The 27,617-nt window shown below is 49.3% G+C and overlaps 1 protein-coding gene across 2 annotated transcripts in view; it reads left to right on the top strand.

The window, feature by feature from the left end:
- The window catches only part of LOC149470622 (uncharacterized), a 44,104-nt gene extending 24,197 nt beyond the window's left edge, over nt 1-19,907 (top strand). For both annotated transcript variants that reach the window (XM_089661611.1, XM_089661612.1), the window contains exons 3-10: nt 62-161; nt 4,481-4,558; nt 4,827-4,898; nt 5,387-5,528; nt 5,869-5,980; nt 9,910-10,025; nt 15,974-16,057; nt 19,609-19,907. In XM_089661611.1, coding sequence (XP_089517737.1) covers nt 62-161; nt 4,481-4,558; nt 4,827-4,898; nt 5,387-5,528; nt 5,869-5,980; nt 9,910-10,025; nt 15,974-16,057; nt 19,609-19,694 — 790 coding nt within the window. In that variant the 3' untranslated portion in view covers nt 19,695-19,907. The remainder of the gene's footprint in view (nt 1-61; nt 162-4,480; nt 4,559-4,826; nt 4,899-5,386; nt 5,529-5,868; nt 5,981-9,909; nt 10,026-15,973; nt 16,058-19,608) is intronic.
- Nucleotides 19,908-27,617: the final 7,710 nt, after the last annotated feature.

The raw sequence follows: 27,617 nt of genomic DNA, 5'->3' as shown, positions 1-27,617 counted from the left end.
TTTTCTGATTTGTGTGCCTCTTTTATCAGTAATATACTTGATAACTGCCATTTCTTCCCAGAATGCATTGTGCCACCTTGCAGCATCAACTGTCAGCAGATGGGGAGTGGCTCCAAGTCACAGCGGAATTTTCCGGAAACATCAGTGGAAGAATTTCCCTGGTAAGCGGAATGTGTGGTTTCCGTTTTGTATGCAGAATATATCTGAACCCCAATAATGAATCTCTGAAAACACGAACTATACGCAGCGACACCCCGTGAATGATGACAGAACATGACTTCAATTGCGTCACCCCTCCCCCACACCAGGATTATACACAGAGCCCCAAATTGTATATTAGAACATTCATTCAAAGAATCAGATACATTCAACCAATCGCCTACCATGCCAGACTTACCAATGTTCACTATTGGTCCCAGTTAACTCCGCCCACAGTCTGTCTCAGGCTCACCCAGTGACTAGGCAGCCCCACCCATACCACACCCACTCCCTAGACTGGTCCACTCTAATCTCATGTCTAATTATGCAGGGACAGCCCCCAATCATCATAACGAAGGCTTCATTGAGTCCCTGAGAATACATAGGGTGGTACTGTGATCCTGGGACATCATCCGGGACACGACTATCAGGACCGAGGTCTCAGATTGGGGACTTTCCCAGCCAATCTGGAACAGTTGACATCTATGCCATAGTATGATATATAGGTCAATATTTTATCATTTGTATGAGAAATTAATGATGTAGAAACAAAAGACGAGTCCATGTGAACATTCCATAGACAATGCTGTAGAATAGTCCATACAAGGGAAGCTGTGTCCATGTGAACATTCCATAGACAATGCTGCAGACTAGTCCACACAAGGAAAGCTGTGTCCATGTGAACATTCCATAGACAATGCTGTAGAATAGTCCATACAAGGAGAGCTATGTCCATGTGAACATTCCGTACACAATGCTGTAGAATAGTCCATACAAGGAAAGCTGTGTCCATGTGAACATTCCATAGACAATGCTGTAGAATAGTCCATACAAGGAGAGCTGTGTCCATGTGAACATTCCATAGACAATGCTGTAGAATAGTCCATACAAGGAAAGCTGTGTCCATGTGAACATTCCATAGTCAATGCTGTAGAATAGTCCATACAAGGAGAGCTGTGTCCATGTGAACATTCCATAGACAATGCTGCAGACTAGTCCACACAAGGAAAGCTGTGTCCATGTGAACATTCCGTAGTCAATGCTGTAGAATAGTCCACACAAGGAAAGCTGTGTCCATGTAGACATTCCATAGTCAATGTTGCAGACTAGTCCACACAAGGAAAGCTGTGTCCATGTGAACATTCCATAGACAATGCTGTAGAATAGTCCACACAAGGAAAGCTGTGTCCATGTGAACATTCCATAGACAATGCTGTAGAATAGTCCATACAAGGAGAGCTGTGTCCATGTGAACATTCCGTAGACAATGCTGTAGAATAGTCCATACAAGGAAAGCTGTGTCCATGTGAACATTCCATAGTCAATGCTGTAGAATAGTCCATACAAGGAGAGCTGTGTCCATGTGAACATTCCGTACACAATGCTGTAGAATAGTCCATACAAGGAGAGCTGTGTCCATGTGAACATTCCGTAGTCAATGCTGTAGAATAGTCCATACAAGGAGAGCTGTGTCCATGTGAACATTCCGTACACAATGCTGTAGAATAGTCCATACAAGGAAAGCTGTGTCCATGTGAACATTCCATAGTCAATGCTGTAGAATAGTCCATACAAGGAGAGCTGTGTCCATGTGAACATTCCATAGACAATGCTGTAGAATAGTCCATACAAGGAAAGCTGTGTCCATGTGAACATTCCATAGACAATGCTGTAGAATAGTCCATACAAGGAAAGCTGTGTCCATGTGAACATTCCGTAGACAATGCTGTAGAATAGTCCATACAAGGAGAGCTATGTCCATGTGAACATTCCGTAGACAATGCTGTAGAATAGTCCATACAAGGAGAGCTATGTCCATGTGAACATTCCGTAGACAATGCTGTAGAATAGTCCATACAAGGAAAGCTGTGTCCATGTGAACATTCCATAGACAATGCTGTAGAATAGTCCATACAAGGAAAGCTGTGTCCATGTGAACATTCCATAGACAATGCTGTAGAATAGTCCATACAAGGAAAGCTGTGTCCATGTGAACATTCCATAGACAATGCTGTAGAATAGTCCATACAAGGAGAGCTATGTCCATGTGAACATTCCATAGACAATGCTGTAGAATAGTTCATACAAGGAAAGCTGTGTCCATGTGAACATTCCGTACACAATGCTGTAGGAGAATAGTAGACGCATTGGAAAGCTCAGTCAATGTAAAGGTTCCATAGAGAATGCTGTAGGAGAATAGTAGACGCATGGGAAGCTCAGTCTAGGTGAACGTTCCATACACAATGCTGTAGGAGAATAGTAGACGCATGGAAAGCTCAGTCAATGTAAACGTTCCATAGACAATGCTGTTGAAGAATAGTAGACACATGGAAAGCTCAATCAATTTAAAGGTTCCATAGAGAATGCTGTAAGAGAACAGTAGACGCATGGGAAGCTTAGTCAATGTAAACGTTCCATAGACAATGCTGTAGGAGAACAGTAGACACCACAGGAAAAGCTCAGTCTATGTGAACGTTCCATAGACAATGCTGTAGGAGAACAGTAGACGCATGGGAAGCTCAGTCAATGTATACGTTCCATAGACAATGCTGTAGGAGAACAGTAGACACCACAGGAAAAGCTCAGTCTATGTGAACGTTCCATAGACAATGCTGTAGGAGAACAGTAGACGCAAGGGAAGCTTAGTCAATGTATACGTTCCATAGACAATGCTGTAGGAGAATAGTAGACGCATGGGAAGCTTAGTCAATGTAAACGTTCTATACACAATGCTGTAGGAGAATAGTAGACGCAAGGAAAGCTCAGTCTATGTGAACGTTCCATAGACAATGCTGTAGGAGAACAGTAGACGCATGGGAAGCTCAGTCAATGTATACGTTCCATGGACAATGCTGAAGGAGAACAGTAGACGCATGGGAAGCTCAGTCAATGTATACGTTCCATAGACAATGCTGTAGGAGAACAGTAGACGCATGGGAAGCTTAGTCAATGTAAACGTTCCATAGATAATGCTGTAGAAGAATAGTAGACGCATGGGAAGCTCAGTCAATGTAAACGTTCTATACACAATGCTGTAGGAGAATAGTAGACGCAAGGAAAGCTCAGTCTATGTGAACGTTCCATACACAATGCTGTAGGAGAATAGTAGACGCATGGGAAGCTCAGTCAATGTGAACGTTCCATAGACAATGCTGTAGGAGAATAGTAGACGCATGGGAAGCTCAGTCAATGTATACGTTCTATACACAATGCTGTAGGAGAATAGTAGACGCAAGGAAAGCTCAGTCTATGTGAACGTTCCATAGACAATGCTGTAGGAGAACAGTAGACGCATGGGAAGCTTAGTCAATGTATACGTTCCATAGACAATGCTGTAGGAGAACAGTAGACGCATGGGAAGCTTAGTCAATGTATACGTTCCATAGACAATGCTGTAGGAGAACAGTAGACGCATGGGAAGCTTAGTCAATGTAAACGTTCCATAGACAATGCTGTAGAAGAATAGTAGACGCATGGGAAGCTCAGTCTATGTGAACGTTCCATAGACAATGCTGTAGGAGAACAGTAGACGCATGGGAAGCTCAGTCAATGTATACGTTCCATGGACAATGCTGAAGGAGAACAGTAGACGCATGGGAAGCTCAGTCAATGTATACGTTCCATAGACAATGCTGTAGGAGAACAGTAGACGCATGGGAAGCTTAGTCAATGTAAACGTTCCATAGACAATGCTGTAGAAGAATAGTAGACGCATGGGAAGCTCAGTCAATGTATACGTTCTATACACAATGCTGTAGGAGAATAGTAGACGCAAGGAAAGCTCAGTCAATGTGAACGTTCCATAGACAATGCTGTAGGAGAATAGTAGACGCATGGGAAGCTCAGTCAATGTATATGTTCTATACACAATGCTGTAGGAGAATAGTAGACGCAAGGAAAGCTCAGTCTATGTGAACGTTCCATAGACAATGCTGTAGGAGAACAGTAGACGCATGGGAAGCTTAGTCAATGTATACGTTCCATAGACAATGCTGTAGGAGAACAGTAGACGCATGGGAAGCTTAGTCAATGTATACGTTCCATAGACAATGCTGTAGGAGAATAGTAGACGCATGGGAAGCTTAGTCTCTCGACAACGCTGTAGATTAATTGTGCGCACGAGAATAGACAATATTGAGTGTGAATAAGTCCGGGTCTAAGTCAATGTGATTCTATAAGAGCGTTCCATAGACAATGCTGTAGGCGGTTCTTGTACATACGCACAATAATGAGTCTATTCTGTAGATAACAGTGAATTCTGACCTGTGTGTATTCTCCACAGAGACAGATTGTCTACCCGAATGGAGGATCCAGCGACACCATGATCCTGGTAGACCTGCAGCCAGTCTCCCCGGACAAGGTAAACAGCATTCCGACATGCGGTAATCAGACATAAATAATGATGCTGCTCATAGAGGCTCCACACATTATCTCACCACCAGTGTCAGGTTTATAAATGAGAACATAAAACCCAAACATTCTGTATACAGAGATCATGGAACTGCCTCAGCTCCTCCTGCTGCCCTAGGCACTGGCCCATGGTGGCCTCTTGGTGAATCTGTCCCGGTGTGGAGTACAAACCCAGATCTCATCCAGATTCTGATATTGATGGTTTACTTTCCTTGCAGAACCTCAGCTGGTCCATCCGCACCCAAGACAGTGGGGGAGAAACGTACAATCCGTATGAATTGCCCAATCAGGTGAGAGAGGCCTAGTGTGACATAGCATGACAAAAGAAAAACGTTCATCAAATTCCACCAAAGTGGAGTAAAGCAACTGCAGGTCATGGTAAGAGGTGGAGCACAAGACCTTAATACGGAGTTGTCACCCCTCAGCCTTCAGCCTTATCAGCCTTACAAACCAAAGAAGATCTTGTGAACAAGTCAGCGGTGAAAAGCAGTGATTGGCTGATCTTTAGTATGAAGCTCCTCCCTATGTCTGTACACATACAGTTCTTAATGGTGTCATAACCAGGAGGAGCAAACTCCAGGAAAGGAAAGACTAACCCCCCAGAACTGACACTTGTGGATGGCTGGTGGCATATTGTGTTCTTTGGTGATTGTCCCACCCGGTTCCCAGCTCCTGCCATTGCAAAGCCAAGAGATGGTGTCACTCTCCCAGCCTGCATTGTGTGGGGGGGCTAGAGAAATGAGACGCAGACTATTACTCCCTTCTCTCCTCTCCCCAGGGAGGGAACTGGCCATGGTGTGGCCCCCAAGAGTCCCAGCACTGCCGAGTTGGAGATCTGATGGGTAAACACGGACCGATATCTCCAAGCAACCGGCTGATGTTCACAGATACCAACTTACCTCTGGCTGGAGACTTCACAGGTATCATCCTCCTGCATAGTCTGATTGGTCTCAAGTTGCCCACACATGGTGCAATCTAGCCATTAGATTTCTTTATTTTGATCACTGTATTCATTCGATGTGCTGATTGCACTGCTTATGGGCTTTTTTCATCTGATCTGTACATTTATACGTCTTGTGTGTAGGAGGTTAGGTGTAGGTTTGTCTGTATGAGGTTCTCCATCGAACATTCCTGAAGTTCATAAAATAACGAGGAGCCCATTTACTGGCAGGATCAATCCAGACATTTCCCAGCATGCACCAGACACACCTAATGAATGATCCTTCAGCACTGTGTAACCTATTACCTTTGTTGTATCAGTTGTCAGCAGGACTTTGGCACTGACATGGGACTCTATGGAAAAGTCCTCGATGCTCCTCCCCGATGTCCCCATCACGTCCCTCCTATTCCAAAAAGTCGAACCTTTCAATAGGTGAGTCTGGATGAACAATGAGTGTGACGTGCTGTCATAGATCAGTCATTATATTATCCTGAGAGAGAGAAGTCAATGATATGGTACCAATGGGGCCCCTCTCAGTAGAGGTCTCCACCGTTCCTCTAAACCTGTATTAATCCATAAATGCCACCTGTCCTGGATTTGCTGGGATAGTCATAGATTTTGGACCTCAATCCTGATAATGCGGTGTACCAGGCCATGTCCTGGGATCACAAGGTCACCCGAACTTCCAGAGATCCATAAATGCTACCTTTCCTGGATTCTCTGGGACAGTCCCCGTCCTGGACCTCAATCCTCAAAATGTTGTGTCCCGGGCCGTGTCCTGGGATCAGAGGGCCACCTGAACCTGTAGTAATCCATAAATGCTACCTGTCCTGTATTTGCATGGACAGTCCCCATCTTGGACCTCAATGCTGATAATGTTGTGTCCCGGGCCGTGTCCTGGGATCAGAGGGCCACCTGAACCTGTAGTAATCCATAAATGCTACCTGTCCTGTATTTGCATGGACAGTCCCCATCTTGGACCTCAATGCTGATAATGTTGTGTCCCGGGCCGTGTCCTGGGATCAGAGGGTCACCTGCACCTGTAGTAATCCATAAATGCCACCTGTCCTGTATTTGCTTGGACAGTCCCCATCTTGGACCTCAATGCTGATAATGTTGTGTCCCGGGCCGTGTCCTGGGATCAGAGGGCCACCTGAACCTGTAGTAATCCATAAATGCTACCTGTCCTGTATTTGCATGGACAGTCCCCATCTTGGACCTCAATGCTGATAATGTTGTGTCCCGGGCCGTGTCCTGGGATCAGAGGGTCACCTGAACCTGTAGTAATCCATAAATGCCACCTGTCCTGTATTTGCTTGGACAGTCCCCATCTTGGACCTCAATGCTGATAATGTTGTGTCCCGGGCCGTGTCCTGGGATCAGAGGGCCACCTGAACCTGTAGTAATCCATAAATGCTACCTGTCCTGTATTTGCATGGACAGTCCCCATCTTGGACCTCAATGCTGATAATGTTGTGTCCCGGGCCGTGTCCTGGGATCAGAGGGTCACCTGAACCTGTAGTAATCCATAAATGCCACCTGTCCTGTATTTGCTTGGACAGTCCCCATCTTGGACCTCAATGCTGATAATGTTGTGTCCCGGGCCGTGTCCTGGGATCAGAGGGCCACCTGAACCTGTAGTAATCCATAAATGCTACCTGTCCTGTATTTGCATGGACAGTCCCCATCTTGGACCTCAATGCTGATAATGTTGTGTCCCGGGCCGTGTCCTGGGATCAGAGGGTCACCTGAACCTGTAGTAATCCATAAATGCTACCTGTCCTGTGTTGGCTTGGACAGCCCCCATCTTGGACCTCAATCCTCATAATGTTGTGTCCCGGGCCGTGTCCTGGGATCAGAGGGCCACCTGAACCTGTAGTAATCCATAAATGCTACCTGTCCTGTGTTGGCTTGGACAGTCCCCATCTTGGACCTCAATGCTGATAATGTTGTGTCCCGGGCCGTGTCCTGGGATCAGAGGGTCACCTGAACCTGTAGTAATCCATAAATGCTACCTGTCCTGTATTTGCTTGGACAGTCCCCATCTTGGACCTCAATGCTGATAATGTGTCCCGGGCCGTGTCCTGGGATCAGAGGGTCAACTGAACCTGTAGTAATCCATAAATGCTACCTGTCCTGTGTTGGCTTGGACAGTCCCCATCTTGGACCTCAATGCTGATAATGTTGTGTCCCGGGCCGTGTCCTGGGATCAGAGGGCCACCTGAACCTGTAGTAATCCATAAATGCTACCTCTCCTGTATTTGCTTGGACAGTCCCCATCTTGGACCTCAATGCTGATAATGTTGTGTCCCGGGCCGTGTCCTGGGATGAGAGGGTCACCTGAACCTGTAGTAATCCATAAATGCCACCTGTCCTGTATTTGCTTGGACAGTCCCCATCTTGGACCTCAATGCTGACAATGTTGTGTCCCGGGCCGTGTCCTGGGATCAGAGGGTCACCTGAACCTGTAGTAATCCATAAATGCCACCTGTCCTGTATTTGCTTGGACAGTCCCCATCTTGGACCTCAATCCTCATAATGTTGTGTCCCGGGCCATGTCCTGGGATCAGAGGGCCACCTGAACCTGTAGTAATCCATAAATGCCACCTGTCCTGTATTTGCTTGGACAGTCCCCATCTTGGACCTCAATGCTGATAATGTTGTGTCCCGGGCCGTGTCCTGGGATCAGAGGGTCACCTGAACCTGTAGTAATCCATAAATGCCACCTGTCCTGTATTTGCTTGGACAGTCCCCATCTTGGACCTCAATGCTGATAATGTTGTGTCCCGGGCCGTGTCCTGGGATGAGAGGGTCACCTGAACCTGTAGTAATCCATAAATGCCACCTGTCCTGTATTTGCTTGGACAGTCCCCATCTTGGACCTCAATGCTGACAATGTTGTGTCCCGGGCCGTGTCCTGGGATCAGAGGGTCACCTGAACCTGTAGTAATCCATAAATGCCACCTGTCCTGTATTTGCTTGGACAGTCCCCATCTTGGACCTCAATCCTCATAATGTTGTGTCCCGGGCCGTGTCCTGGGATCAGAGGGTCACCTGAACCTGTAGTAATCCATAAATGCCACCTTTCCTGTATTTGCTTGGACAGTCCCCATCTTGGACCTCAATCCTCATAATGTTGTGTCCCGGGCCGTGTCCTGGGATCAGAGGGCCACCTGAACCTGTAGTAATCCATAAATGCTACCTGTCCTGTGTTGGCTTGGACAGTCCCCATCTTGGACCTCAATGCTGATAATGTGTCCCGGGCCGTGTCCTGGGATCAGAGGGCCACCTGAACCTGTAGTAATCCATAAATGCTACCTGTCCTGTGTTGGCTTGGACAGTCCCCATCTTGGACCTCAATGCTGATAATGTGTCCCGGGCCGTGTCTTGCTCTAGAGGATATACATGAAACATCTGAAATGAGTGTGTTCCTACTTAGTCCCCTGGAAAGGGAACAGAATTTCATCATTGGATAATAATGACCACACTGAAAGAATGACCCAAAAGTTGGGGGACAGAAGGCCACCATGAACAAACATTACACCTCAAATTTCCAGATATTTTCAGTCGGGGAGCTTTTTGGGGCTCTAAAGAAAGAGAGTCATTTGGAAAGTAAATTGTTGGTGTTTCAGGTATATTGATTCATTGTTATGAGCATTGTTCTGGTTCAAACATCGCTTTATGCATTGACATATCTCCTTTAGGCCTTGGACAATGTGGCCAGTATGGTCACCTGCTGAATATGCACGTTCCACAGACAGCTTAACTCTCCAATAAGACACAAAAGTTTAATCCAACATAGTTTTACTTGTTAAAATGCAGTACATGGATGTGTGAACGGACAATGATCTTCTAAACCTTGTTCCCACTATGAAGGCTGGTAACCAGCTGAGGAAACCCCAAGAGGAAGGGCGGGGCTAGCTATAAACTAAACCAGCTAACTTAAACACACAGGTAAACTGGACCGTACCACTTCAGAAATACATTCAACGAATTGTAGTTACAGTGGATTGCCACTAGAGTCAGCACAAAGAAATGTGTGCATTACATAATGAAATCCAATGGCAAAGGTGATGGATACAGAAGGGTTCCAGAGAGAGCACATTTCATACTGATGACGTGGCCAATAAAACTCAACAAATATTGCAGTGACCTTCATAAGGAGCCTGAACCCTGTCCTAATCAGCAAGTGGACAGCTACTCCGAGGCCAGTCAGAGCTATGAATGAACATTTCCCAAATCTCCCCAAAAGGTGAAAAGTGTCTCCAGGGTTCCTTTAGTGTGATTCTTGCCGTGGACTCGCCTGTGTCATCAAGAGGCCCTGTCTATGGTTCAGATTGATGTAAAACCTTTCCTTTCAGGTCAGCTCTGCGGGACGCGCTGTCTGGAGCTCTGCACGTTCCTCTGTGGAAAGTGACAATCTTACCCCAGACCATCGAGGAGAACTCTTGTCTGCGGGTGAAATACTTCGTCATCGGTAAAGTCATTCAATCAGATTGTCTTGGTCAAAAGTAGAAAAAAATATAAAAATTGTCTGTCTCTCCTGACTCTCTCCATTCTCCCTCTCCTGCTCTCTCTCTCTCCTATATCTCCTGCTCTCTCTCCTGTCTCTCCTTACTCTCACTCTTGACTCTCCCGATGGTCTCTCTCCTGATGGTCTCTCCCGACTCTCTCATAGTTCTATCTCTAGGCTCTCTCTCCTGTCTCTCCTAACTCCCTCTTTTGACTCTCTCTTGACTCTCCTGACTCTCTCCTGACTCCCCTAACTCTCACTCTTGACTCTCCCAATGGTCTCTCTCCTGTCTCTCCTAACTCCCTCTTTTGACTCTCTCTTGACTCTCCTGACTCTCTCCTGTCTCTCCTAACTCTCACTCTTGACTCTCCCGATGGTCTCTCTCCTGGCTATCTCTCCTGATGGTCTCTCTCTTGAGCCTCTCTCCTAACTCTCCCGACTCTCTCATAGTTCTATCTCTAGGCTCTCTCTCCTGTCTCTCCTAACTCTCTCTTTTGACTCTCTCTTGACTCTCCTGACTCCCCTAACTTTCGCTTTTGACACTCCCAACTCTCTCTCCCCTGAATATCTCTCCTGATGGTCTCTCTGTTGACTGTCTCTCCTGACTCTCTCAGGTTCTATCTCCAAGCTCCCCTAACTCTCTTTTGACATTCCCGACTCTCTCTCTCCTGACTCTCTCCTGATAGTCTCCCTCGACTCTCTCTTCTAACTCTCCTGACTCTCTCATGGTTCTTTCTCCAGGCTCTCTTTCCTGACTCTCCTAGCTCTCTCTCTTGTCTCTCTCTCTCCTAACTCTCTCTCTTTTGACACTCTCTTGACTTTCTCCTGATTCTCCTGACTCTCTCTCTTCTGTCTCTCATGGTTCATTCTCCTGACTCTCTGTTTTGACTCTCCTGACTCTCTCTCCTGTCTCTCCTAATGGTCTCTTTCCTTACTCTTTCTCAAACACAAGTTCAAATGAGCTTTATTGCCAGGGCCAAATAACATTTTAGCATTGCCCAAGCAGTTTGTATGGAAAGGGGGAGGGGGAAGGGGTAATATAAAAGGGGATGGGGGGAAGAGTCCATGTAAAGTCCTCAGTGTTTCATGTCCCTCTCAGTCTGAGGCATGCTCTCACATGTTGTGCAGCCATTTTTACCATTGGCTCCTCTTTTCCCAGTAGAGTTTGGAGTTTCCTCTTCTCTTCTATAGAAGTGAAGTCCAGGATGAGAGTGGCGAGTCTCTGGAAATGAGTGTCCCTCACTGATGAGTACTTGGGGCCCTGTAGCAGGAAGTGGTCCTTGTCCTCCAGAACCCCTGGTCACATTGCTGGCACAGTCTACTCTCCCTGGGTTTGTAGGTCTGTCTCTGCCATCCTGATTTGATTTCCAGGCCATGGGCCTGTGGACTCTCTCTTCTGTCTGTCCTGACTCTCCTGACTCTCTCTCTTGACAGTCTCACATGGCTCTCTCTCCTGACCAGGGGCAGACTGACCAATCGAGCTCTTGGGCACTGCACTGCCCCATGAAATGCCCCAGTACTTTTTTATAGGCTTTGTTATGTGTGGTTTGAGTGTGGGCAAGAAATTCTGAAGGACCCTCTGCACACTGCTATATACACTGCTATATACACTGCTATATACACTGCTATATACACTGCTATATACACTGCTATATACACTGCTATATACACTGCTATATACCCTTTCAAGCAGACTATACAATCATATATTACACGGTCTTCTTGAAGGGTATATAGCAGTGTATATAGCAGTGTATATAGCAGTGTATATAGCAGTGTATATAGCAGTGTGCAGAGGGTCCTTCAGAATTTCTAGGGTTAATATGTGGTTACAGCCCTTTAGCACCTGATGGATAAATGCATGCACTAGCTGTTGGGATTTGAGCACAGGGATCTATTGTTTGTTGAGTGTGGGCAAGGACACAGGGGCCCCGTGATCCCTTTTTGCCCGGGGGCCCCATGAGTTGTCAGTCCGCCCCTGCTCCTGACAGCGCACATCCCCCACTCTCCAGAGCATCATCAGTGAAGCATAGCATTATCACTCTACCTGTTCATTGCAGAGGAGCACACCTACACCACTCTCCTCCAGATGTCCATCAGTCTACCCCCTCTATCCAACAATATGCACTTTCTTCACACTTTTCAGAGGAGCACATCTACTCTCCCTCTCTCCAGCAATGCGTATCTCCATGACTCTACCTGCTCTTTCCAGAGGAACACACCTTTGCCACTCTCCAGACCTCTATCACTCTACCTCCTCAGTCCTGCGGAGCATACCGCCATCATTCTACCTGCTCTTTCCAGAGGAGCACACTTACACCACTCTACAGACTTCCATCACTCTACTTCCTACATCCAGCCAAGCATACCGCCATTATTCTACCTGCTTTTTTCAGAGGAGCACACCTACACCACTCTACAGACTTTCATCACTCTACTTCCTTCATCCAGCCAAGTATACCGCCATTATTTTAGCTTTTCTTTCCAGAGGAGCACACCTACACCACTCTCCAGACCTCCATCACTCTACTTCCTTCATCCAGCCAAGCATACCGCCATCATTCTATCTTCTATTTACAGAGGAGCACACTTACACCACTCTCCAGACCTCCATCGCTCTACTTCCTTTGTCCAGCCAAGCATACAGCCATCATTCTACCTTCTCTTTCCAGAGGAGCAAACCTACACCACTCTCCAGACCTCTATCACTCTACTTCCTTCGTCCAGCCAAGCATACTGCCATCATTCTACCTTGTCTTTCCAGAGGAGCACACTTACACCACTCTCCAACCTCCATCACTCTTCTTCCTTCATCCAGACAAGCATACCGCCATCATTCTACCTGTTTTTCCAGAGGAGCAAACCTACACCACTCTCCAGACCTCCATCACTCTACTTCCTTTGTCCAGCCAAGCATACTGCCATCATTCTACTTTCTGTTTCCAGTAGAGAACACTTACAACCAGGGGCGGACTGACAACTCATGGGGCCCCCAGGCAATAGGGGATCATGGGGCCCCTGTGTCCTTGCCCACACTCAAAGCACACCCGAAAAAGCCTATAAAAGGTACCAGGGGCATCTCATGGGGCCCCCTACTGACCCCGGGCCCCCCGAGTGCTTGAATGGTCAGTCCACCCCTGCTTACAACTTTCTCCAACCTCCATCACTCTGCCTACTCTTTCTACAGCAGCACACTTACACCCTGACCCCCAGGGGTCACATAACCTCCCCCTTCTCTCTCCCCATCAATCTGTCTGAAGATAGTGGAATTCATTTCTCTCATCTCAGCATGTTTGATCACATTGATGTCAGTCTGGATTTACAAGTCTTCTCTGGAGATTATCCTGACAATGAGAGATAATCGCCTCTCTTGATGAGTGGAGGGCGGCGGCCATCTTTATTTGCTGGTGACACAATGACATTCCTAATACATTTAATCTGAAATGGGCAGAGTGCTGAGTGACAGAGGCAGTAAGTCACAATCCTCGGGGACATCAGTCCATCCTACTCACCCTTATCAATGAGCAAAGGAGAACGATAACCCCATGAAATAATCGTCTATAAAGGATCTTTGCATCTCCTACAATTCTGATTTCTCTTACACACAGTACTGTTTATAGAAAGGTTTCCTCATCCCCATGCTCCTGTAATCGGCTCACTTTGTCTTCCAAAAAGGCAATCTCTGCCTGTTCTCCCCTTCGGTGACCCCTCAGTCAATTGTCCCCTCTAATGTCCCCTATGCTTGTTGTCCCTTCTGGTGTCACCTCTGGTCTCCCCTCTACCTGTTCTCACCTTTGGTGTCCCCTCAGCCTGTTGTCCCTTCTGGTGTCTCCTCTGCCTGTTGTCACCTCTGGTGCCCCCTTAGCCTGTTGTCACCTTTTGTGTCCTCTCTGCCTGTTGCCCCTCTATTGTCCCCTCTGTTGTATTTCCCTCCTGATGTTTCTTATGCTTGTTGTCACCTTTGGACTCTTCTCTGGTCTCTGCTCTGCCTGTTGCCCCCTCTAGTACTCCTGCGTGTTGTACCCTCTGATGTCCCCTCTGCCTGTTGTTCCCTCTGGTCTCCCCTCTGCCTGTTATCACCTCTGGTGTCCCCTCTGCTTCTTGTCCCCTCTGGTGTCCCTTTTGGTCTCCCCTCTGTCTGTTGTCACCTCCGTCACCTCTGGGCTTCCCTCTGCCTGTTATCCCCTCTGGTGTCCCCTCTGCCTGTTGTCCCCTCTACCTGTTTCCACCTCTTGTGTCCCCTCTACCTGTTTCCACCACTGGTGTCCCCTCTGCCTGTTGTTCCCTCTGGTGTCCCCTCTGCCTGTTGTCCCCTCTGGTGTCCCCTCTGCCTGTTGTCCCCTCTGGTGTCCGTCCTCTCTGCCTGTTGTCCCCTCTGGTGTCCCCTCTGCCTGTTTCCACCACTGGTGTCCCCTCTGCCTGTTGTCCCCTCTGGTGTCCCCTCTGCCTGTTTCCACCACTGGTGTCCCCTCTGCCTGTTTCCACCTCTGGTGTCCCCTCTGCCTGTTTCCACCACTGGTGTCCCCTCTGCCTGTTGTCCCCTCTGGTGTCCCCTCTGCCTGTTTCCACCTCTGGTGTCCCCTCTGCCTGTTTCCACCACTGGTGTCCCCTCTGCCTGTTGTTCCCTCTGGTGTCCCCTCTGCCTGTTGTCCCCTCTGGTGTCCCCTCTGCCTGTTGTCCCCTCTGGTGTCTGTCCTCTCTGCCTGTTTCCACCTCTGGTGTCCCCTCTGCCTGTTTCCACCACTGGTGTCCCCTCTGCCTGTTGTCCCCTCTGGTGTCCCCTCTGCCTGTTTCCACCACTGGTGTCCCCTCTGCCTGTTGTCCCCTCTGGTGTCCCCTCTGCCTGTTTCCACCACTGGTGTCCCCTCTGCCTGTTGTTCCCTCTGGTGTCCCCTCTGCCTGTTGTCCCCTCTGGTGTCCCCTCTGCCTGTTGTCCCCTCTGGTGTCCGTCCTCTCTGCCTGTTTCCACCTCTGGTGTCCCCTCTGCCTTTTTCCACCTCTGGTGTCCCCTCTGCCTGTTGTCCCCTCTGGTGTCCCCTCTGCCTGTTTCCACCACTGGTGTCCCCTCTGCCTGTTGTCCCCTCTGGTGTCCCCTCTGCCTGTTTCCACCACTGGTGTCCCCTCTGCCTGTTGTTCCCTCTGGTGTCCCCTCTGCCTGTTGTCCCCTCTGGTGTCCCCTCTGCCTGTTGTCCCCTCTGGTGTCCGTCCTCTCTGCCTGTTTCCACCTCTGGTGTCCCCTCTGCCTTTTTCCACCTCTGGTGTCCCCTCTGCCTGTTGTCCCCTCTGGTGTCCCCTCTGCCTGTTTCCACCACTGGTGTCTCCTCTGCCTGTTGTCCCCTCTGGTGTCCCCTCTGCCTGTTTCCACCTCTGGTGTCCCCTCTGCCTGTTTCCACCTCTGGTGTCCCCTCTGCCTGTTTCCACCTCTGGTGTCCCCGGTCGCTGTCACTCAGGATAAGGGGAGGACACGGGTGACATCTCTGGTGAATCATGTGGGCTGAATTTACCTTTCTGCTCTCCAGGAATGCAGGACACACCTACAGAGTCACACCTGAGGACAACATCCATAGGGAGAATGTCTGTCATGCTGCTGCAGAGAGTGGCCTGAATTAACCCCTAATACCCTGGAGACTGTGAGGAATTCTGGGGGATGAAGTCAGACATGGAGAACACGGGAACACAATATAGAAAAACCTTTTTATGTCATACTGTCATTGCAGAGTAATCAGCAGTGGGAAATCTGTGCTATTCTCCATGTTGGGCAGTGAGGGGCGCTACCTGAGAGAATACATCTGTAGAAATGTGTCACATTATCCAATGAGTGAACAGCTGCATGTCAGAGACTCTTCTGATAGGTGACTGCTCTCTCTGTCCGCCATGTTCACCGACCACTCAGTGCCATTCTCTCTCCACAGGGTTTAAAGACACCTCCGCCCTGAATGAACTGCAGGGTCAGGAATCCCTGGGGCCCTTCTGTACTTCCACCACCTGCTGCCCAGGTAACGCCGCAACCTACCCTGGCTCCACCCTATTACCTCTTCTTCATCTCCACCCAAAAATGACCTTTTTCCAATATTCAAACTTTAAATTTCACCAGCCCGCCCTCACACCCATCCTGAATTATATTTCACCACATTCATAAAATTCTTCCGTACCTCCACCCTAACGTGACCCTTCCGTACCTCCACCCTAACGTGACCCTTCCGTACCTCCACCCTAACGTGACCCTTCCGTACCTCCACCCTAACGTGACCCTTCCGTACCTCCACCATAACGTGACCCTTCCCTACCTCCACCATAACGTGACCCTTCATACCTCCACCCTAACGTGACCCTTCCGTACCTCCACCCTAACGTGACCCTTCCGTACCTCCACGCTAACGTGACCCTTCCGTACCTCCACCCTAACGTGACCCTTCCGTACCTCCACCCTAACGTGACCCTTCCGTACCTCCACCCTAACGTGACCCTTCCGTACCTCCACCATAACGTGACCCTTCCATACCTCCACCATAACGTGACCCTTCATACGTCCACCCTAACGTGACCCTTCCGTACCTCCACCCTAACGTGACCCTTCCGTACCTCCACGCTAACGTGACCCTTCCGTACCTCCACCCTAACGTGACCCTTCCATACCTCCACCCTAACGTGACCCTTCCATGCCTCCACCCTAACGTGACCCTTCCATGCCTCTACCATAACGTGACTCTTCCATAGCTCCACCCTAACATGACCATTCATACCTCCACCCTAACGTGACCCTTTAATACCTCCACCCTAACGTGACCCTTCCATACCTCCACCCTAACGTGACCCTTCCATACCTCCACGCTAACGAGACCCTTCCGTACCTCCACCCTAATGAGACCCTTCCGTACGTCCACCCTAACGTGGCCCTTCCGTACCTCCACCCTAACGTGACCCTTCCATACCTCCACCCTAACGTGACCCTTCCATACCTCCACTCTAACGTGGCCCTTCCATACCTCCACCCTAACATGACCCTTCCGTACCTCCACCCTAACGTGACCCTTCATACCACCGCCCTAACATGGCCCTTCCATACCTCCACCATAACGTGATCCTTCCATAGCTCCACCCTAACATGACCATTCATACCTCCACCCTAACGTGACCCTTCCATGCCTCCACCCTAACGTGACCATTCCGTACCTCCACCCTAACGTGACCCTTCCGTACCTCCACCCTAACGTGACCCTTCATACCTCCACCCTGACGTGACCCTTCATACCTCCACCCTGACGTGACCCTTCCATACCTCCACCCTGACGTGACCCTTCCATACCTCCACCCTGACGTGACCCTTCCATACCTCCACCCTGATGTGACCCTTCCATACCTCCACCCTGACATGACCCTCCCATACCTCCACCCTCACATGACCCTCCCATACCTCCACCCTCACATGACCCTCCCATACCTCCACCCTGACATGACCCTCCCATACCTCCACCCTGACATGACCTTCCCATACCTCCTCCCTGACATGACCCTTCCATACCTCCACCCTGACATGACCCTTCCATACCTCCACCCTGACATGGCCCTCCCATACCTGCACCCTGACTTGGCCCTTCCATACCTCCACCCTGACATGGCCCTTCCATACCTCCACCCTGACATGACCCTTCCATACCTCCACCCTGACATGACCCTTCCATACCTCCACCCTGACATGACCCTCCCATACCTCCTCCCTGACATGACCCTCCCATACCTCCACCCTGACATGACCCTCCCATACCTCCACCCTAACATGGCCCTCCCATACCTCCACCCTAACATGACCCTTCCATACCTCCACCCTGACATGACCCTTCCATACCTCCACCCTGACATGACCCTCCCATACCTCCACCCTGACATGACCCTCCCATACCTCCACCCTGACATGACCCTCCCATACCTCCACCCTCACATGGCCCTCCAAAACCTCCACCCTAACATGACCCTTCCATACCTCCACCCTGACATGACCCTCCCATACCTCCACCCTGACATGACCCTCCCATACCTCCACCCTAACATGGCCCTCCCATACCTCCACCCTGACATGACCCTTCCATACCTCCACCCTGACATGACCCTGCCATACCTCCACCCTGATATGACCCTTCCATACCTCCTCCCTGACATGACCCTTCCATACCTCCACCCTGACATGACCCTCCCATACCTCCACCCTGATGTGACCCTTCCATACCTCCACCCTGACATGACCCTCCCATACCTCCACCCTCACATGACCCTCCCATACCTCCACCCTCACATGACCCTCCCATACCTCCACCCTGACATGACCCTCCCATACCTCCACCCTGACATGACCCTCCCATACCTTCTCCCTGACATGACCCTTCCATACCTCCACCCTGACATGACCCTTCCATACCTCCACCCTGACATGGCCCTCCCATACCTGCACCCTGACTTGGCCCTTCCATACCTCCACCCTGACATGGCCCTTCCATACCTCCACCCTGACATGACCCTTCCATACCTCCACCCTGACATGACCCTTCCATACCTCCACCCTGACATGACCCTCCCATACCTCCTCCCTGACATGACCCTCCCATACCTCCACCCTGACATGACCCTCCCATACCTCCACCCTAACATGGCCCTCCCATACCTCCACCCTAACATGACCCTTCCATACCTCCACCCTAACATGACCCTTCCATACCTCCACCCTGACATGACCCTCCCATACCTCCACCCTGACATGACCCTCCCATACCTCCACCCTAACATGGCCCTCCAAAACCTCCACCCTAACATGACCCTTCCATACCTCCACCCTGACATGACCCTCCCATACCTCCACCCTGACATGACCCTCCCATACCTCCACCCTAACATGGCCCTCCCATACCTCCACCCTGACATGACCCTTCCATACCTCCACCCTGACATGACCCTGCCATACCTCCACCCTGATATGACCCTTCCATACCTCCTCCCTGACATGACCCTTCCATACCTCCACCCTGACATGACCCTCCCATACCTCCACCCTAACATGGCCCTCCCATACCTCCACCCTAACATGGCCCTCCCATACCTCCACCCTAACATGACCCTTCCATACCTCCACCCTAACATGACCCTTCCATACCTCCACCCTGACATGGCCCTCCCATACCTCCACCCTGACATGACCCTCCCATACCTCCACCCTGACATGACCCTGCCATACCTCCACCCTGACATGACCCTTCCATACCTCCACCCTAACATGACCCTTCCATACCTCCACCCTAACATGACCCTTCCATACCTCCACCCTAACATGACCCTCCCATACCTCCACCCTAACATGACCCTTCCATACCTCCACCCTGACATGACCCTTCCATACTTCCACCCTAACATGACCCTTCCATACCTCCACCCTGACATGACCCTCCCATACCTCCACCCTGACATGACCCTCCCATACCTCCACCCTAACATGACCCTTCCATACATCCTCCCTGATATATTTTGACATAACTGCCCCTATTATTGTTGTGTTTTTTAGAGTGGAAGCCTTCTGGATCCAGTGCCCCCGGGATCCCCACCCCCCTCTTCCTTATAATTGTCTCTCTTGTCCTGGCTCAGTTCTGATTGGCCAGTCTCTGAGATGAGAAATCGGAGGGGCGGGGCTGTGACCAGATCCCGGTCTTTAACCATCCCAGAGGAAGTTCTGGACATCTTTCATACTGAATCCAGTCTGTACAATCAGGGGGAGGGGACAGCGCTCAGTCATGTGATTTGTGTAGGATGTATATCAGGAGACAACATTATGTGTAATAAAGGTTTTCATGTTATCACTAACAAGATGCAGAAAATTGTCTTTTTTTTTTTTTTAAGGGACATTTACCTTCCTGGAGAGATGAGGGATCCTATGAATGTCACGCTGGCCCTTTAAGAGTTTGTAATGCTGGGGACTTTACATGGGCTTCCCAAGTAATGTGATGACTGTGATTGGCTGCCACAGTGATCACATGATTCAGAGACCATCCTATCAGCTCCTGGTCACTGCTTTGGGAGCAGGAGCTACTGGTGACAGTGCAGTCACTGTGCTATGGGTGTGCGCTGCCAGGAGATACAGGAACAAGGACCGCCTCTGTGCTGCTCCATATCTGTGTACCATCCGCCAGAGCACAGTTCTGATTGGCTGGAGACCTCAGCACTAAAATCTCATACCTTTGTTAGAATTTTGTTTATAAACATACAAAGTAACATTGTTTATAAACATCGATCAGACGGGAGATGGAGAGATACAAAGTAACATTGTTTATAAACATCGATCAGACGGGAGATAGAGAGATACAAAGTAACATTGTTTATAAACATCGATCAGACGGGAGATGGAGAGATACAAAGTAACATTGTTTATAAACATCGATCAGACGGGGGATAGAGAGATACAAAGTAACATTGTTTATAAACATCGATCAGACGGGAGATAGAGAGATACAAAGTAACATTGTTTATAAACATCGATCAGACGGGAGATAGAGAGATACAAAGTAACATTGTTTATAATCATCGATCAGATGGGAGATGGAGAGATACAAAGTAACATTGTTTATAAACATCGATCAGACGGGAGATGGAGAGATACAAAGTGACATTGTTTATAAACATCGATCAGACGGGAGATGGAGAGATACAAAGTGACATTGTTTATAAACATCGATCAGACAGGAGATAGAGAGATACAAAGTAACATTGTTTATAAACATCGATCACACAGGAGATAGAGAGATACAAAGTAACATTGTTTATAAACATCGATCAGACGGGAGATAGAGAGATACAAAGTAACATTGTTTATAAACATGGATCAAACGGGAGATAGCGATACAAAGTAACATTGTTTATAAACATCGATCAGACGGGAGATAGAGAGATACAAAGTAACATTGTTTATAAACATCGATCAGACGGGAGATAGAGAGATACAAAGTAACATTGTTTATAAACATCGATCAGACGGGAGATAGAGAGATACAAAGTAACATTGTTTATAAACATCGATCAGACGGGAGATAGAGATACAAAGTAACATTGTTTATAAACATCGATCAGACGGGAGATAGAGAGATACAAAGTAACATTGTTTATAAACATCGATCAGACGGGAGATAGAGATACAAAGTAACATTGTTTATAAAAATCGATCAGACGGGAGATAGAGAGATACAAAGTAACATTGTTTATAAACATCGATCAGACGGGAGATACAAAGTAACATTGTTTATAAACATTGATCAGATGGGAGATACAAAGTGACATAGTTTATAAACATTGATCAGACGGTGCACACCGTATGCATGTTTCATGAACGCTCCGTGCTCCCTGTGACAGCTCTTCCTAGACTCGCTCCCTCAGCCTCGGGGCGGCGTGTCTCGGATTATCACACTGACATGACACAGATGAGGAAATAAACATCTTTCAGGAAGCAGCGGGTCGGGACACGCTCGGAGATTTCCAGGTAAGGACAGGTGGCCGACCTCCATCTAATCCCTACTCCGCCCCAATCTGGTCCCACCACATATCATTCCTTTCTGTCATAGGGATGAGCAGAACAACACCAGAGACACAAAGGGGCCCAATCCCTCATCTTCACTGACTCCTTTGCTGCGCCATTGTAAGACCCCGCCCCTTACCTGCATCACAACTTAACAGATTTGTAAAGGCGAGATGAACGTTTTGGAACAATCAGCGGAATACATATAAATAAATAAATACAAGGAGTGCAAAGTTCTGCCATTTAGAAAGCAGCCACAGCCTGAGTAGATAATCCCATGTCCTGCCAGCATGCTGCAGAGGAGGCTTGCTCTCTGCGGGGAAGCAGGGGGCTCTCTGCACATAACCGACACAACGCCTGCTTAGCCTGGCAAGGAACTCTCCAATCAGCAAACCTCATACTGGATCCAACTATAGCCAGCTATCCTTCTGTCAGAGATGAATCTTCTGGTACTCGATAGGTCGCCTTCTGTCATGGAATAGTGGTCTCCCTATGGATGAGTGATCTGTCATGGAATAGTGGTCTCCCTATGGATGAGTGATCTGTCATGGAATAGTGGTCTCCCTATGGATGAGTGATCTGTCATGGAATAGTGGTCTCCCTATGGATGAGTGATCTGTCATGGAATAGTGGTCTCCCTATGGATGAGTGATCTGTCATGGAATAGTGGTCTCCCTATGGATGAGTGATCTGACATGGAATAGTGGTCTCCCTATGGATGAGTGATCTGTCATGGAATAGTGGTCTCCCTATGGATGAGTGATCTGTCATGGAATAGTGGTCTCCCTATGGATGAGTGATCTGTCATGGAATAGTGGTCTCCCTATGGATGAGTGATCTGACATGGAATAGTGGTCTCCCTATGGATGAGTGATCTGTCATGGAATAGTGGTCTCCCTATGGATGAGTGATCTGTCAGGGAATAGTGGTCTCCCTATGGATGAGTGATCTGTCATGGAATAGTGGTCTCCCTATAGATGAGTGATCTGTCATGGAATAGTGGTCTCCCTATGGATGAGTGATCTGTCATGGAATAGTGGTCTCCCTATGGATGAGTGATCTGTCATGGAATAGTGGTCTCCCTATGGATGAGTGATCTGTCATGGAATAGTGGTCTCCCTATGGATGAGTGATCTGTCATGGAATAGTGGTCTCCCTATGGATGAGTGATCTGTCATGGAATAGTGGTCTCCCTATGGATGAGTGATCTGTCATGGAATAGTGGTCTCCCTATGGATGAGTGATCTGTCATGGAATAGTGGTCTCCCTATGGATGAGTGATCTGTCAGGGATTGGTGGCTCCCCTTCCTATACAGTAGATGAAGAGTCTTTTGTCAAACATTGGTGGTCTCTCATTCTATAGAAATAGCCTTCTATCAGAGGTTGGTGGTCACTCACTCTGGAAAGGAGTACCTTCTGTCAGGGAGTGGTGGCCTCTTGCTCTACAGACATGTGGTCTTCTATCAGAGGGTAGCGGGCCCGCTCTACAGACATGTGGTCTTCTATCAGAGGGTAGCGGGCTCGCTCTACAGACATGTGGTCTTCTATCAGAGGGTAGCGGGCTCGCTCTACAGACGTGTGGTCTTCTATCAGAGGATAGTGGGCTCGCTCTACAGACGTGGTCTTCTATCAGAGGGTAGCGGGCTCGCTCTACAGACATGTGGTCTTCCATCAGAGGGTAGCGGGCTCGCTCTACAGACATGTGGTCTTCTATCAGAGGGTAGCGGGCTCGCTCTACAGACATGTGGTCTTCTATCAGAGGGTAGCGGGCCTGCTCTACAGACGTGGTCTTCTATCAGAGGGTAGCGGATTCGCTCTACAGACGCGTGGTCTTCTATCAGAGGGTAGCGGGCCTGCTCTACAGACGTGGTCTTCTATCAGAGGGTAGCGGGCTCGCTCTACAGACATGTGGTCTTCTATCAGAGGGTAGCGGGCTCGCTCTACAGACGTGTGGTCTTCTATCAGAGGGTAGCGGGCTCGCTCTACAGACGTGTGGTCTTCTATCAGAGGGTAGCGGGCCCGCTCTACAGACGTGTGGTCTTCTATCAGAGGGTAGCGGGCCAGCTCTACAGACGTGTGGTCTTCTATCAGAGGGTAGCGGGCCCGCTCTACAGACGTGTGGTCTTCTATCAGAGGGTAGCGGGCTCGCTCTACAGACGTGTGGTCTTCTATCAGAGGGTAGCGGGCCCGCTCTACAGACGAGTGGTCTTCTATCAGAGGGTAGCGGGCTCGCTCTACAGACGTGTGGTCTTCTATCAGAGGGTAGCGGGCTCGCTCTACAGACATGTGGTCTTCTATCAGAGGGTAGCGGGCTCGCTCTACAGACATGTGGTCTTCTATCAGAGGGTAGCGGGCTCGCTCTACAGACGTGTGGTCTTCTATCAGAGGGTAGCGGGCTCGCTCTACAGACGTGTGGTCTTCTATCAGAGGGTAGCGGGCTCGCTCTACAGACATGTGGTCTTCCATCAGAGGGTAGCGGGCTCGCTCTACAGACATGTGGTCTTCTATCAGAGGATAGTGGGCTCGCTCTACAGACATGTGGTCTTCTATCAGAGGGTAGTGGGCTCGCTCTACAGACATGTGGTCTTCTATCAGAGGGTAGCGGGCCCGCTCTACAGACGTGGTCTTCTATCAGAGGGTAGCGGGCCTGCTCTACAGACGTGTGGTCTTCTATCAGAGGGTAGCGGGCCCGCTCTACAGACGTGTGGTCTTCTATCAGAGGGTAGCGGGCTCGCTCTACAGACGTGTGGTCTTCTATCAGAGGGTAGCGGGCCCGCTCTACAGACGTGTGGTCTTCTATCAGAGGGTAGCGATCCCGCTCTACAGACGTGTGGTCTTCCATCAGAGGGTAGCGGGCTCGCTCTACAGACGTGTGGTCTTCTATCAGAGGGTAGCGGGCCCGCTCTACAGACATGTGGTCTTCTATCAGAGGGTAGCGGGCCCGCTCTACAGACGTGTGGTCTTCCATCAGAGGGTAGCGGGCTCGCTCTACAGACGTGTGGTCTTCTATCAGAGGGTAGTGGGCTCGCTCTACAGACGTGTGGTCTTCTATCAGAGGGTAGCGGGCCCGCTCTACAGACATGTGGTCTTCTATCAGAGGGTAGCGGGCTCGCTCTACAGACATGTGGTCTTCTATCAGAGGGTAGCGGGCTCGCTCTACAGACATGTGGTCTTCTATCAGAGGGTAGCGGGCTCGCTCTACAGACATGTGGTCTTCTATCAGAGGGTAGCGGGCTCGCTCTACAGACAATCAGACTTCTGGTAAGGGTAGGGTGGCTTTGTTCTATAGACAGGTAGCCTTATGTCCAGGGGCGGACTGACCATTTGGAAACTCTGGAACTGCCCAAGGGCCCGGGGTCAGTAGGGGGCCCCATGAGATGCCCCTGGTACCTTTTTCATAGGCTTGAGTTTGGGCAAGGACACAGGGGTCCCATGATTCCCTATTGCCTGGGGGCCCCATGAGTTGTCAGTCCTCCCCTGGTAGGGGGCCCCATGAGATGCCCCTGGTACCTTTTTCATAGGCTTTTTTGAGTTTGGGCAAGGACACAGGGGCCCCATGATCCCCCATTGCCCGGGGGCCCCATGAGTTGTCAGTCCGCCCCTGCTTCTGTCAAAGGATGGTGGTCTCTCTCTATAGATAAGTGTGTTCTATCATAGTGTGGTGGTCTCTCTGTAGACAAGTAATGTTCTACCATAGGGTAGAGGTCTCTCTGTAGACATGTTCTATAATAAGGAGGTGGCCTCTCTCTACAGAAAGGTAGTCGTCTATCATTGGGCGGTCGTCTCTCTCTACAGAAAGGTAGTCTTCTATCATTGAGCGGTGGTCTCTCTCTACAGAAAGGTAGTCTTCTATCATTGGGTGGTGGTCTCTCTCTACAGAAAGGTAGTCTTCTATCATTGGGTGGTGGTCTCTCTCTACAGAAAGGTAGTCTTCTATCATTGAGCGGTGGTCTCTCTCTACAGAAAGGTAGTCTTCTATCATTGAGCGGTGGTCTCTCTCTATAGAAAGGTAGTCATCTATCATAGTGTGGTGGTCCTTCTGTAGACAAGAAATATTCTATCATAGAGAGGCTGCCTTTCTCTCTCTACAGAAAGGTAGTCTTCTATAAATGGGCGGTGGTCTTTCTCTACAGAAAGGTAGTCTTCTATCATTGGGTGGTGGTCTTTCTCTACAGAAAAGTAGTCTTCTATCATTGGGTGGTGGTCTCTCTCTACAGAAAGGTAGTCTTCTATCATTGGGTGGTGGTCTCTCTCTATAGAAAGGTAGTCTTCTATCATTGAGTGGTGGTCTCTCTCGATAGAAAGGTAGTCATCTATCATTGGGTGGTGGTCTCTCTCTACAGAAAGGTAGTCGTCTATCATTGGGTGGTGGTCTCTCTGTAGACAAGTAGTGTTCTATCATAGGGAGACTGCCTCTCTCTCTACAGAAAGGTAGTCTTCTATAAATGGGTGGTGGTCTCTCTCTAAAAAGAAAGGTAGTCTTCTATAAATGGGTGGTGGTCTCTCTCTACAGAAAGGTAGACTTCTATCAGAGGGCAGTGGGTTCTCATTCTATAGACAGGTAGTCTTCTTTCAGATATTGGTGGTCTCTCTATCTCTATTGACTGGTTGACTTCTATCAGAGCATGGTGGTCTCACTCTGTAGGCAGGTAGTATCATGTACTTGGTAGAGGCCGAACTGATGAGATGGTTCTCCCCTATATCTCATGTCCAGTCCCCCCCTCAAGAGTGATGACAGGATTAGACAGGACACAGGGTGGCACTGGTGCCTGTAGAAAGTCCTGAACAGGAGAAGAACTTGGTCTTTCAATAAGGCAGAAGCTGAAGAGCTGGAACTCCAGAATGGTAAGCAAGGTGCAGAGTTATGTAACAAGCCAGGGGTCAGGTACTGGAGGTGTCAGGATCAGGTAATGTAAGAAGCAGGGGTGGACTGACCATTTGGAAACTCGGGCACCACCCGAGGGCCCGGGATCAGAAGGGGGCCCCATGAGATGCCCCTGGTACATTTTTCATAGGCTTTTTGAGTTTGGGCAAGGACACAGGGGTCCCATGATCCCCTATTGCCCGGGGGCCCCATGAGTTGTCAGTCTGCCCCTGGTAGGGGGCCCCATGAGATGCCCCTGGTACCTTTTTCATAGGCTTTTTTGAGTTTGGGCAAGGACACAGGGGTCCCATGATCCTCTATTGCCCGGGGGCCACATGAGTTGTCAGTCCGCCCCTGGTAAGAAGATAAGCCGGTAAAACACAGAAGCAAGCAGAGTCTGGTCACGGGTCTCAGGAGAGGACAACCACTCAGCAATGATTTGAGCCTTGCAGAGCCACTGAGTGCTGGAGTCAATTGAAATGTGCAGGATTACGTGTGCACACACGTGTCTCAGTTCACACACTCACAGGCACACACAGCACTGATTGGTCTGTGGACTGTTCTGTGCCTATGCTCAGTTCTTCAAGCACTGGCATGAACTCAGTCTTCCTGATTGGCACTGTAGTCTTTTTAGGGGGTGTTGACCTTTCTGTCTATAGACAGGTAGTCTTCTGGAAGACAGTGGTGGTCTCTCTCTGTTTTCTTTCAGAGGGTGGTGTTCTCTTGCTTTAGGGACAAGTAGTCTTCTATCAGGGGTGGTGGCCTCTCTCTATATAGACAGGTAGCCCTCTATCAGGGGGTGGTGGCTTCTCTCTATAGACAGGTAGTCTTCATTCAGAGGGTGATGGTCTCTCTATAGACAGGTAATCTTCTATCAGAGGGTGGTGGCCTCTCTCTATAGACAGATAGCCCTCTATCTGAGGGTGGTGGCCTCTCTCTATAGACAGGTAGTCTTCTGTCAGAGGGTGGTGGTCTCTCTATAAGCAGGTAGTCATCTATCCGAGGGTGGTGGTCTCTCTCTATAAGAAGGCAGTCTTCTATCCGAGGGTGGTGGTCTCTCCCTATAAGAAGGCAGTCTTCTATCCGAGGGTGGTGGTCTCTCCCTATAAGAAAGCAGTCTTCTATCCGAGGGTGGTGGTCTCTCCCT

This window comes from Staurois parvus, unplaced genomic scaffold (assembly GCF_062004578.1).
Source record: "Staurois parvus isolate SC_StPar_1 unplaced genomic scaffold, SC_StPar_1.0 ptg000034l, whole genome shotgun sequence".
Classification (NCBI taxonomy): domain Eukaryota; kingdom Metazoa; phylum Chordata; class Amphibia; order Anura; family Ranidae; genus Staurois; species Staurois parvus.
Note: the sequence above shows the minus strand (reverse complement) of the source record. Positions and strands in the feature narration are given on the sequence as shown.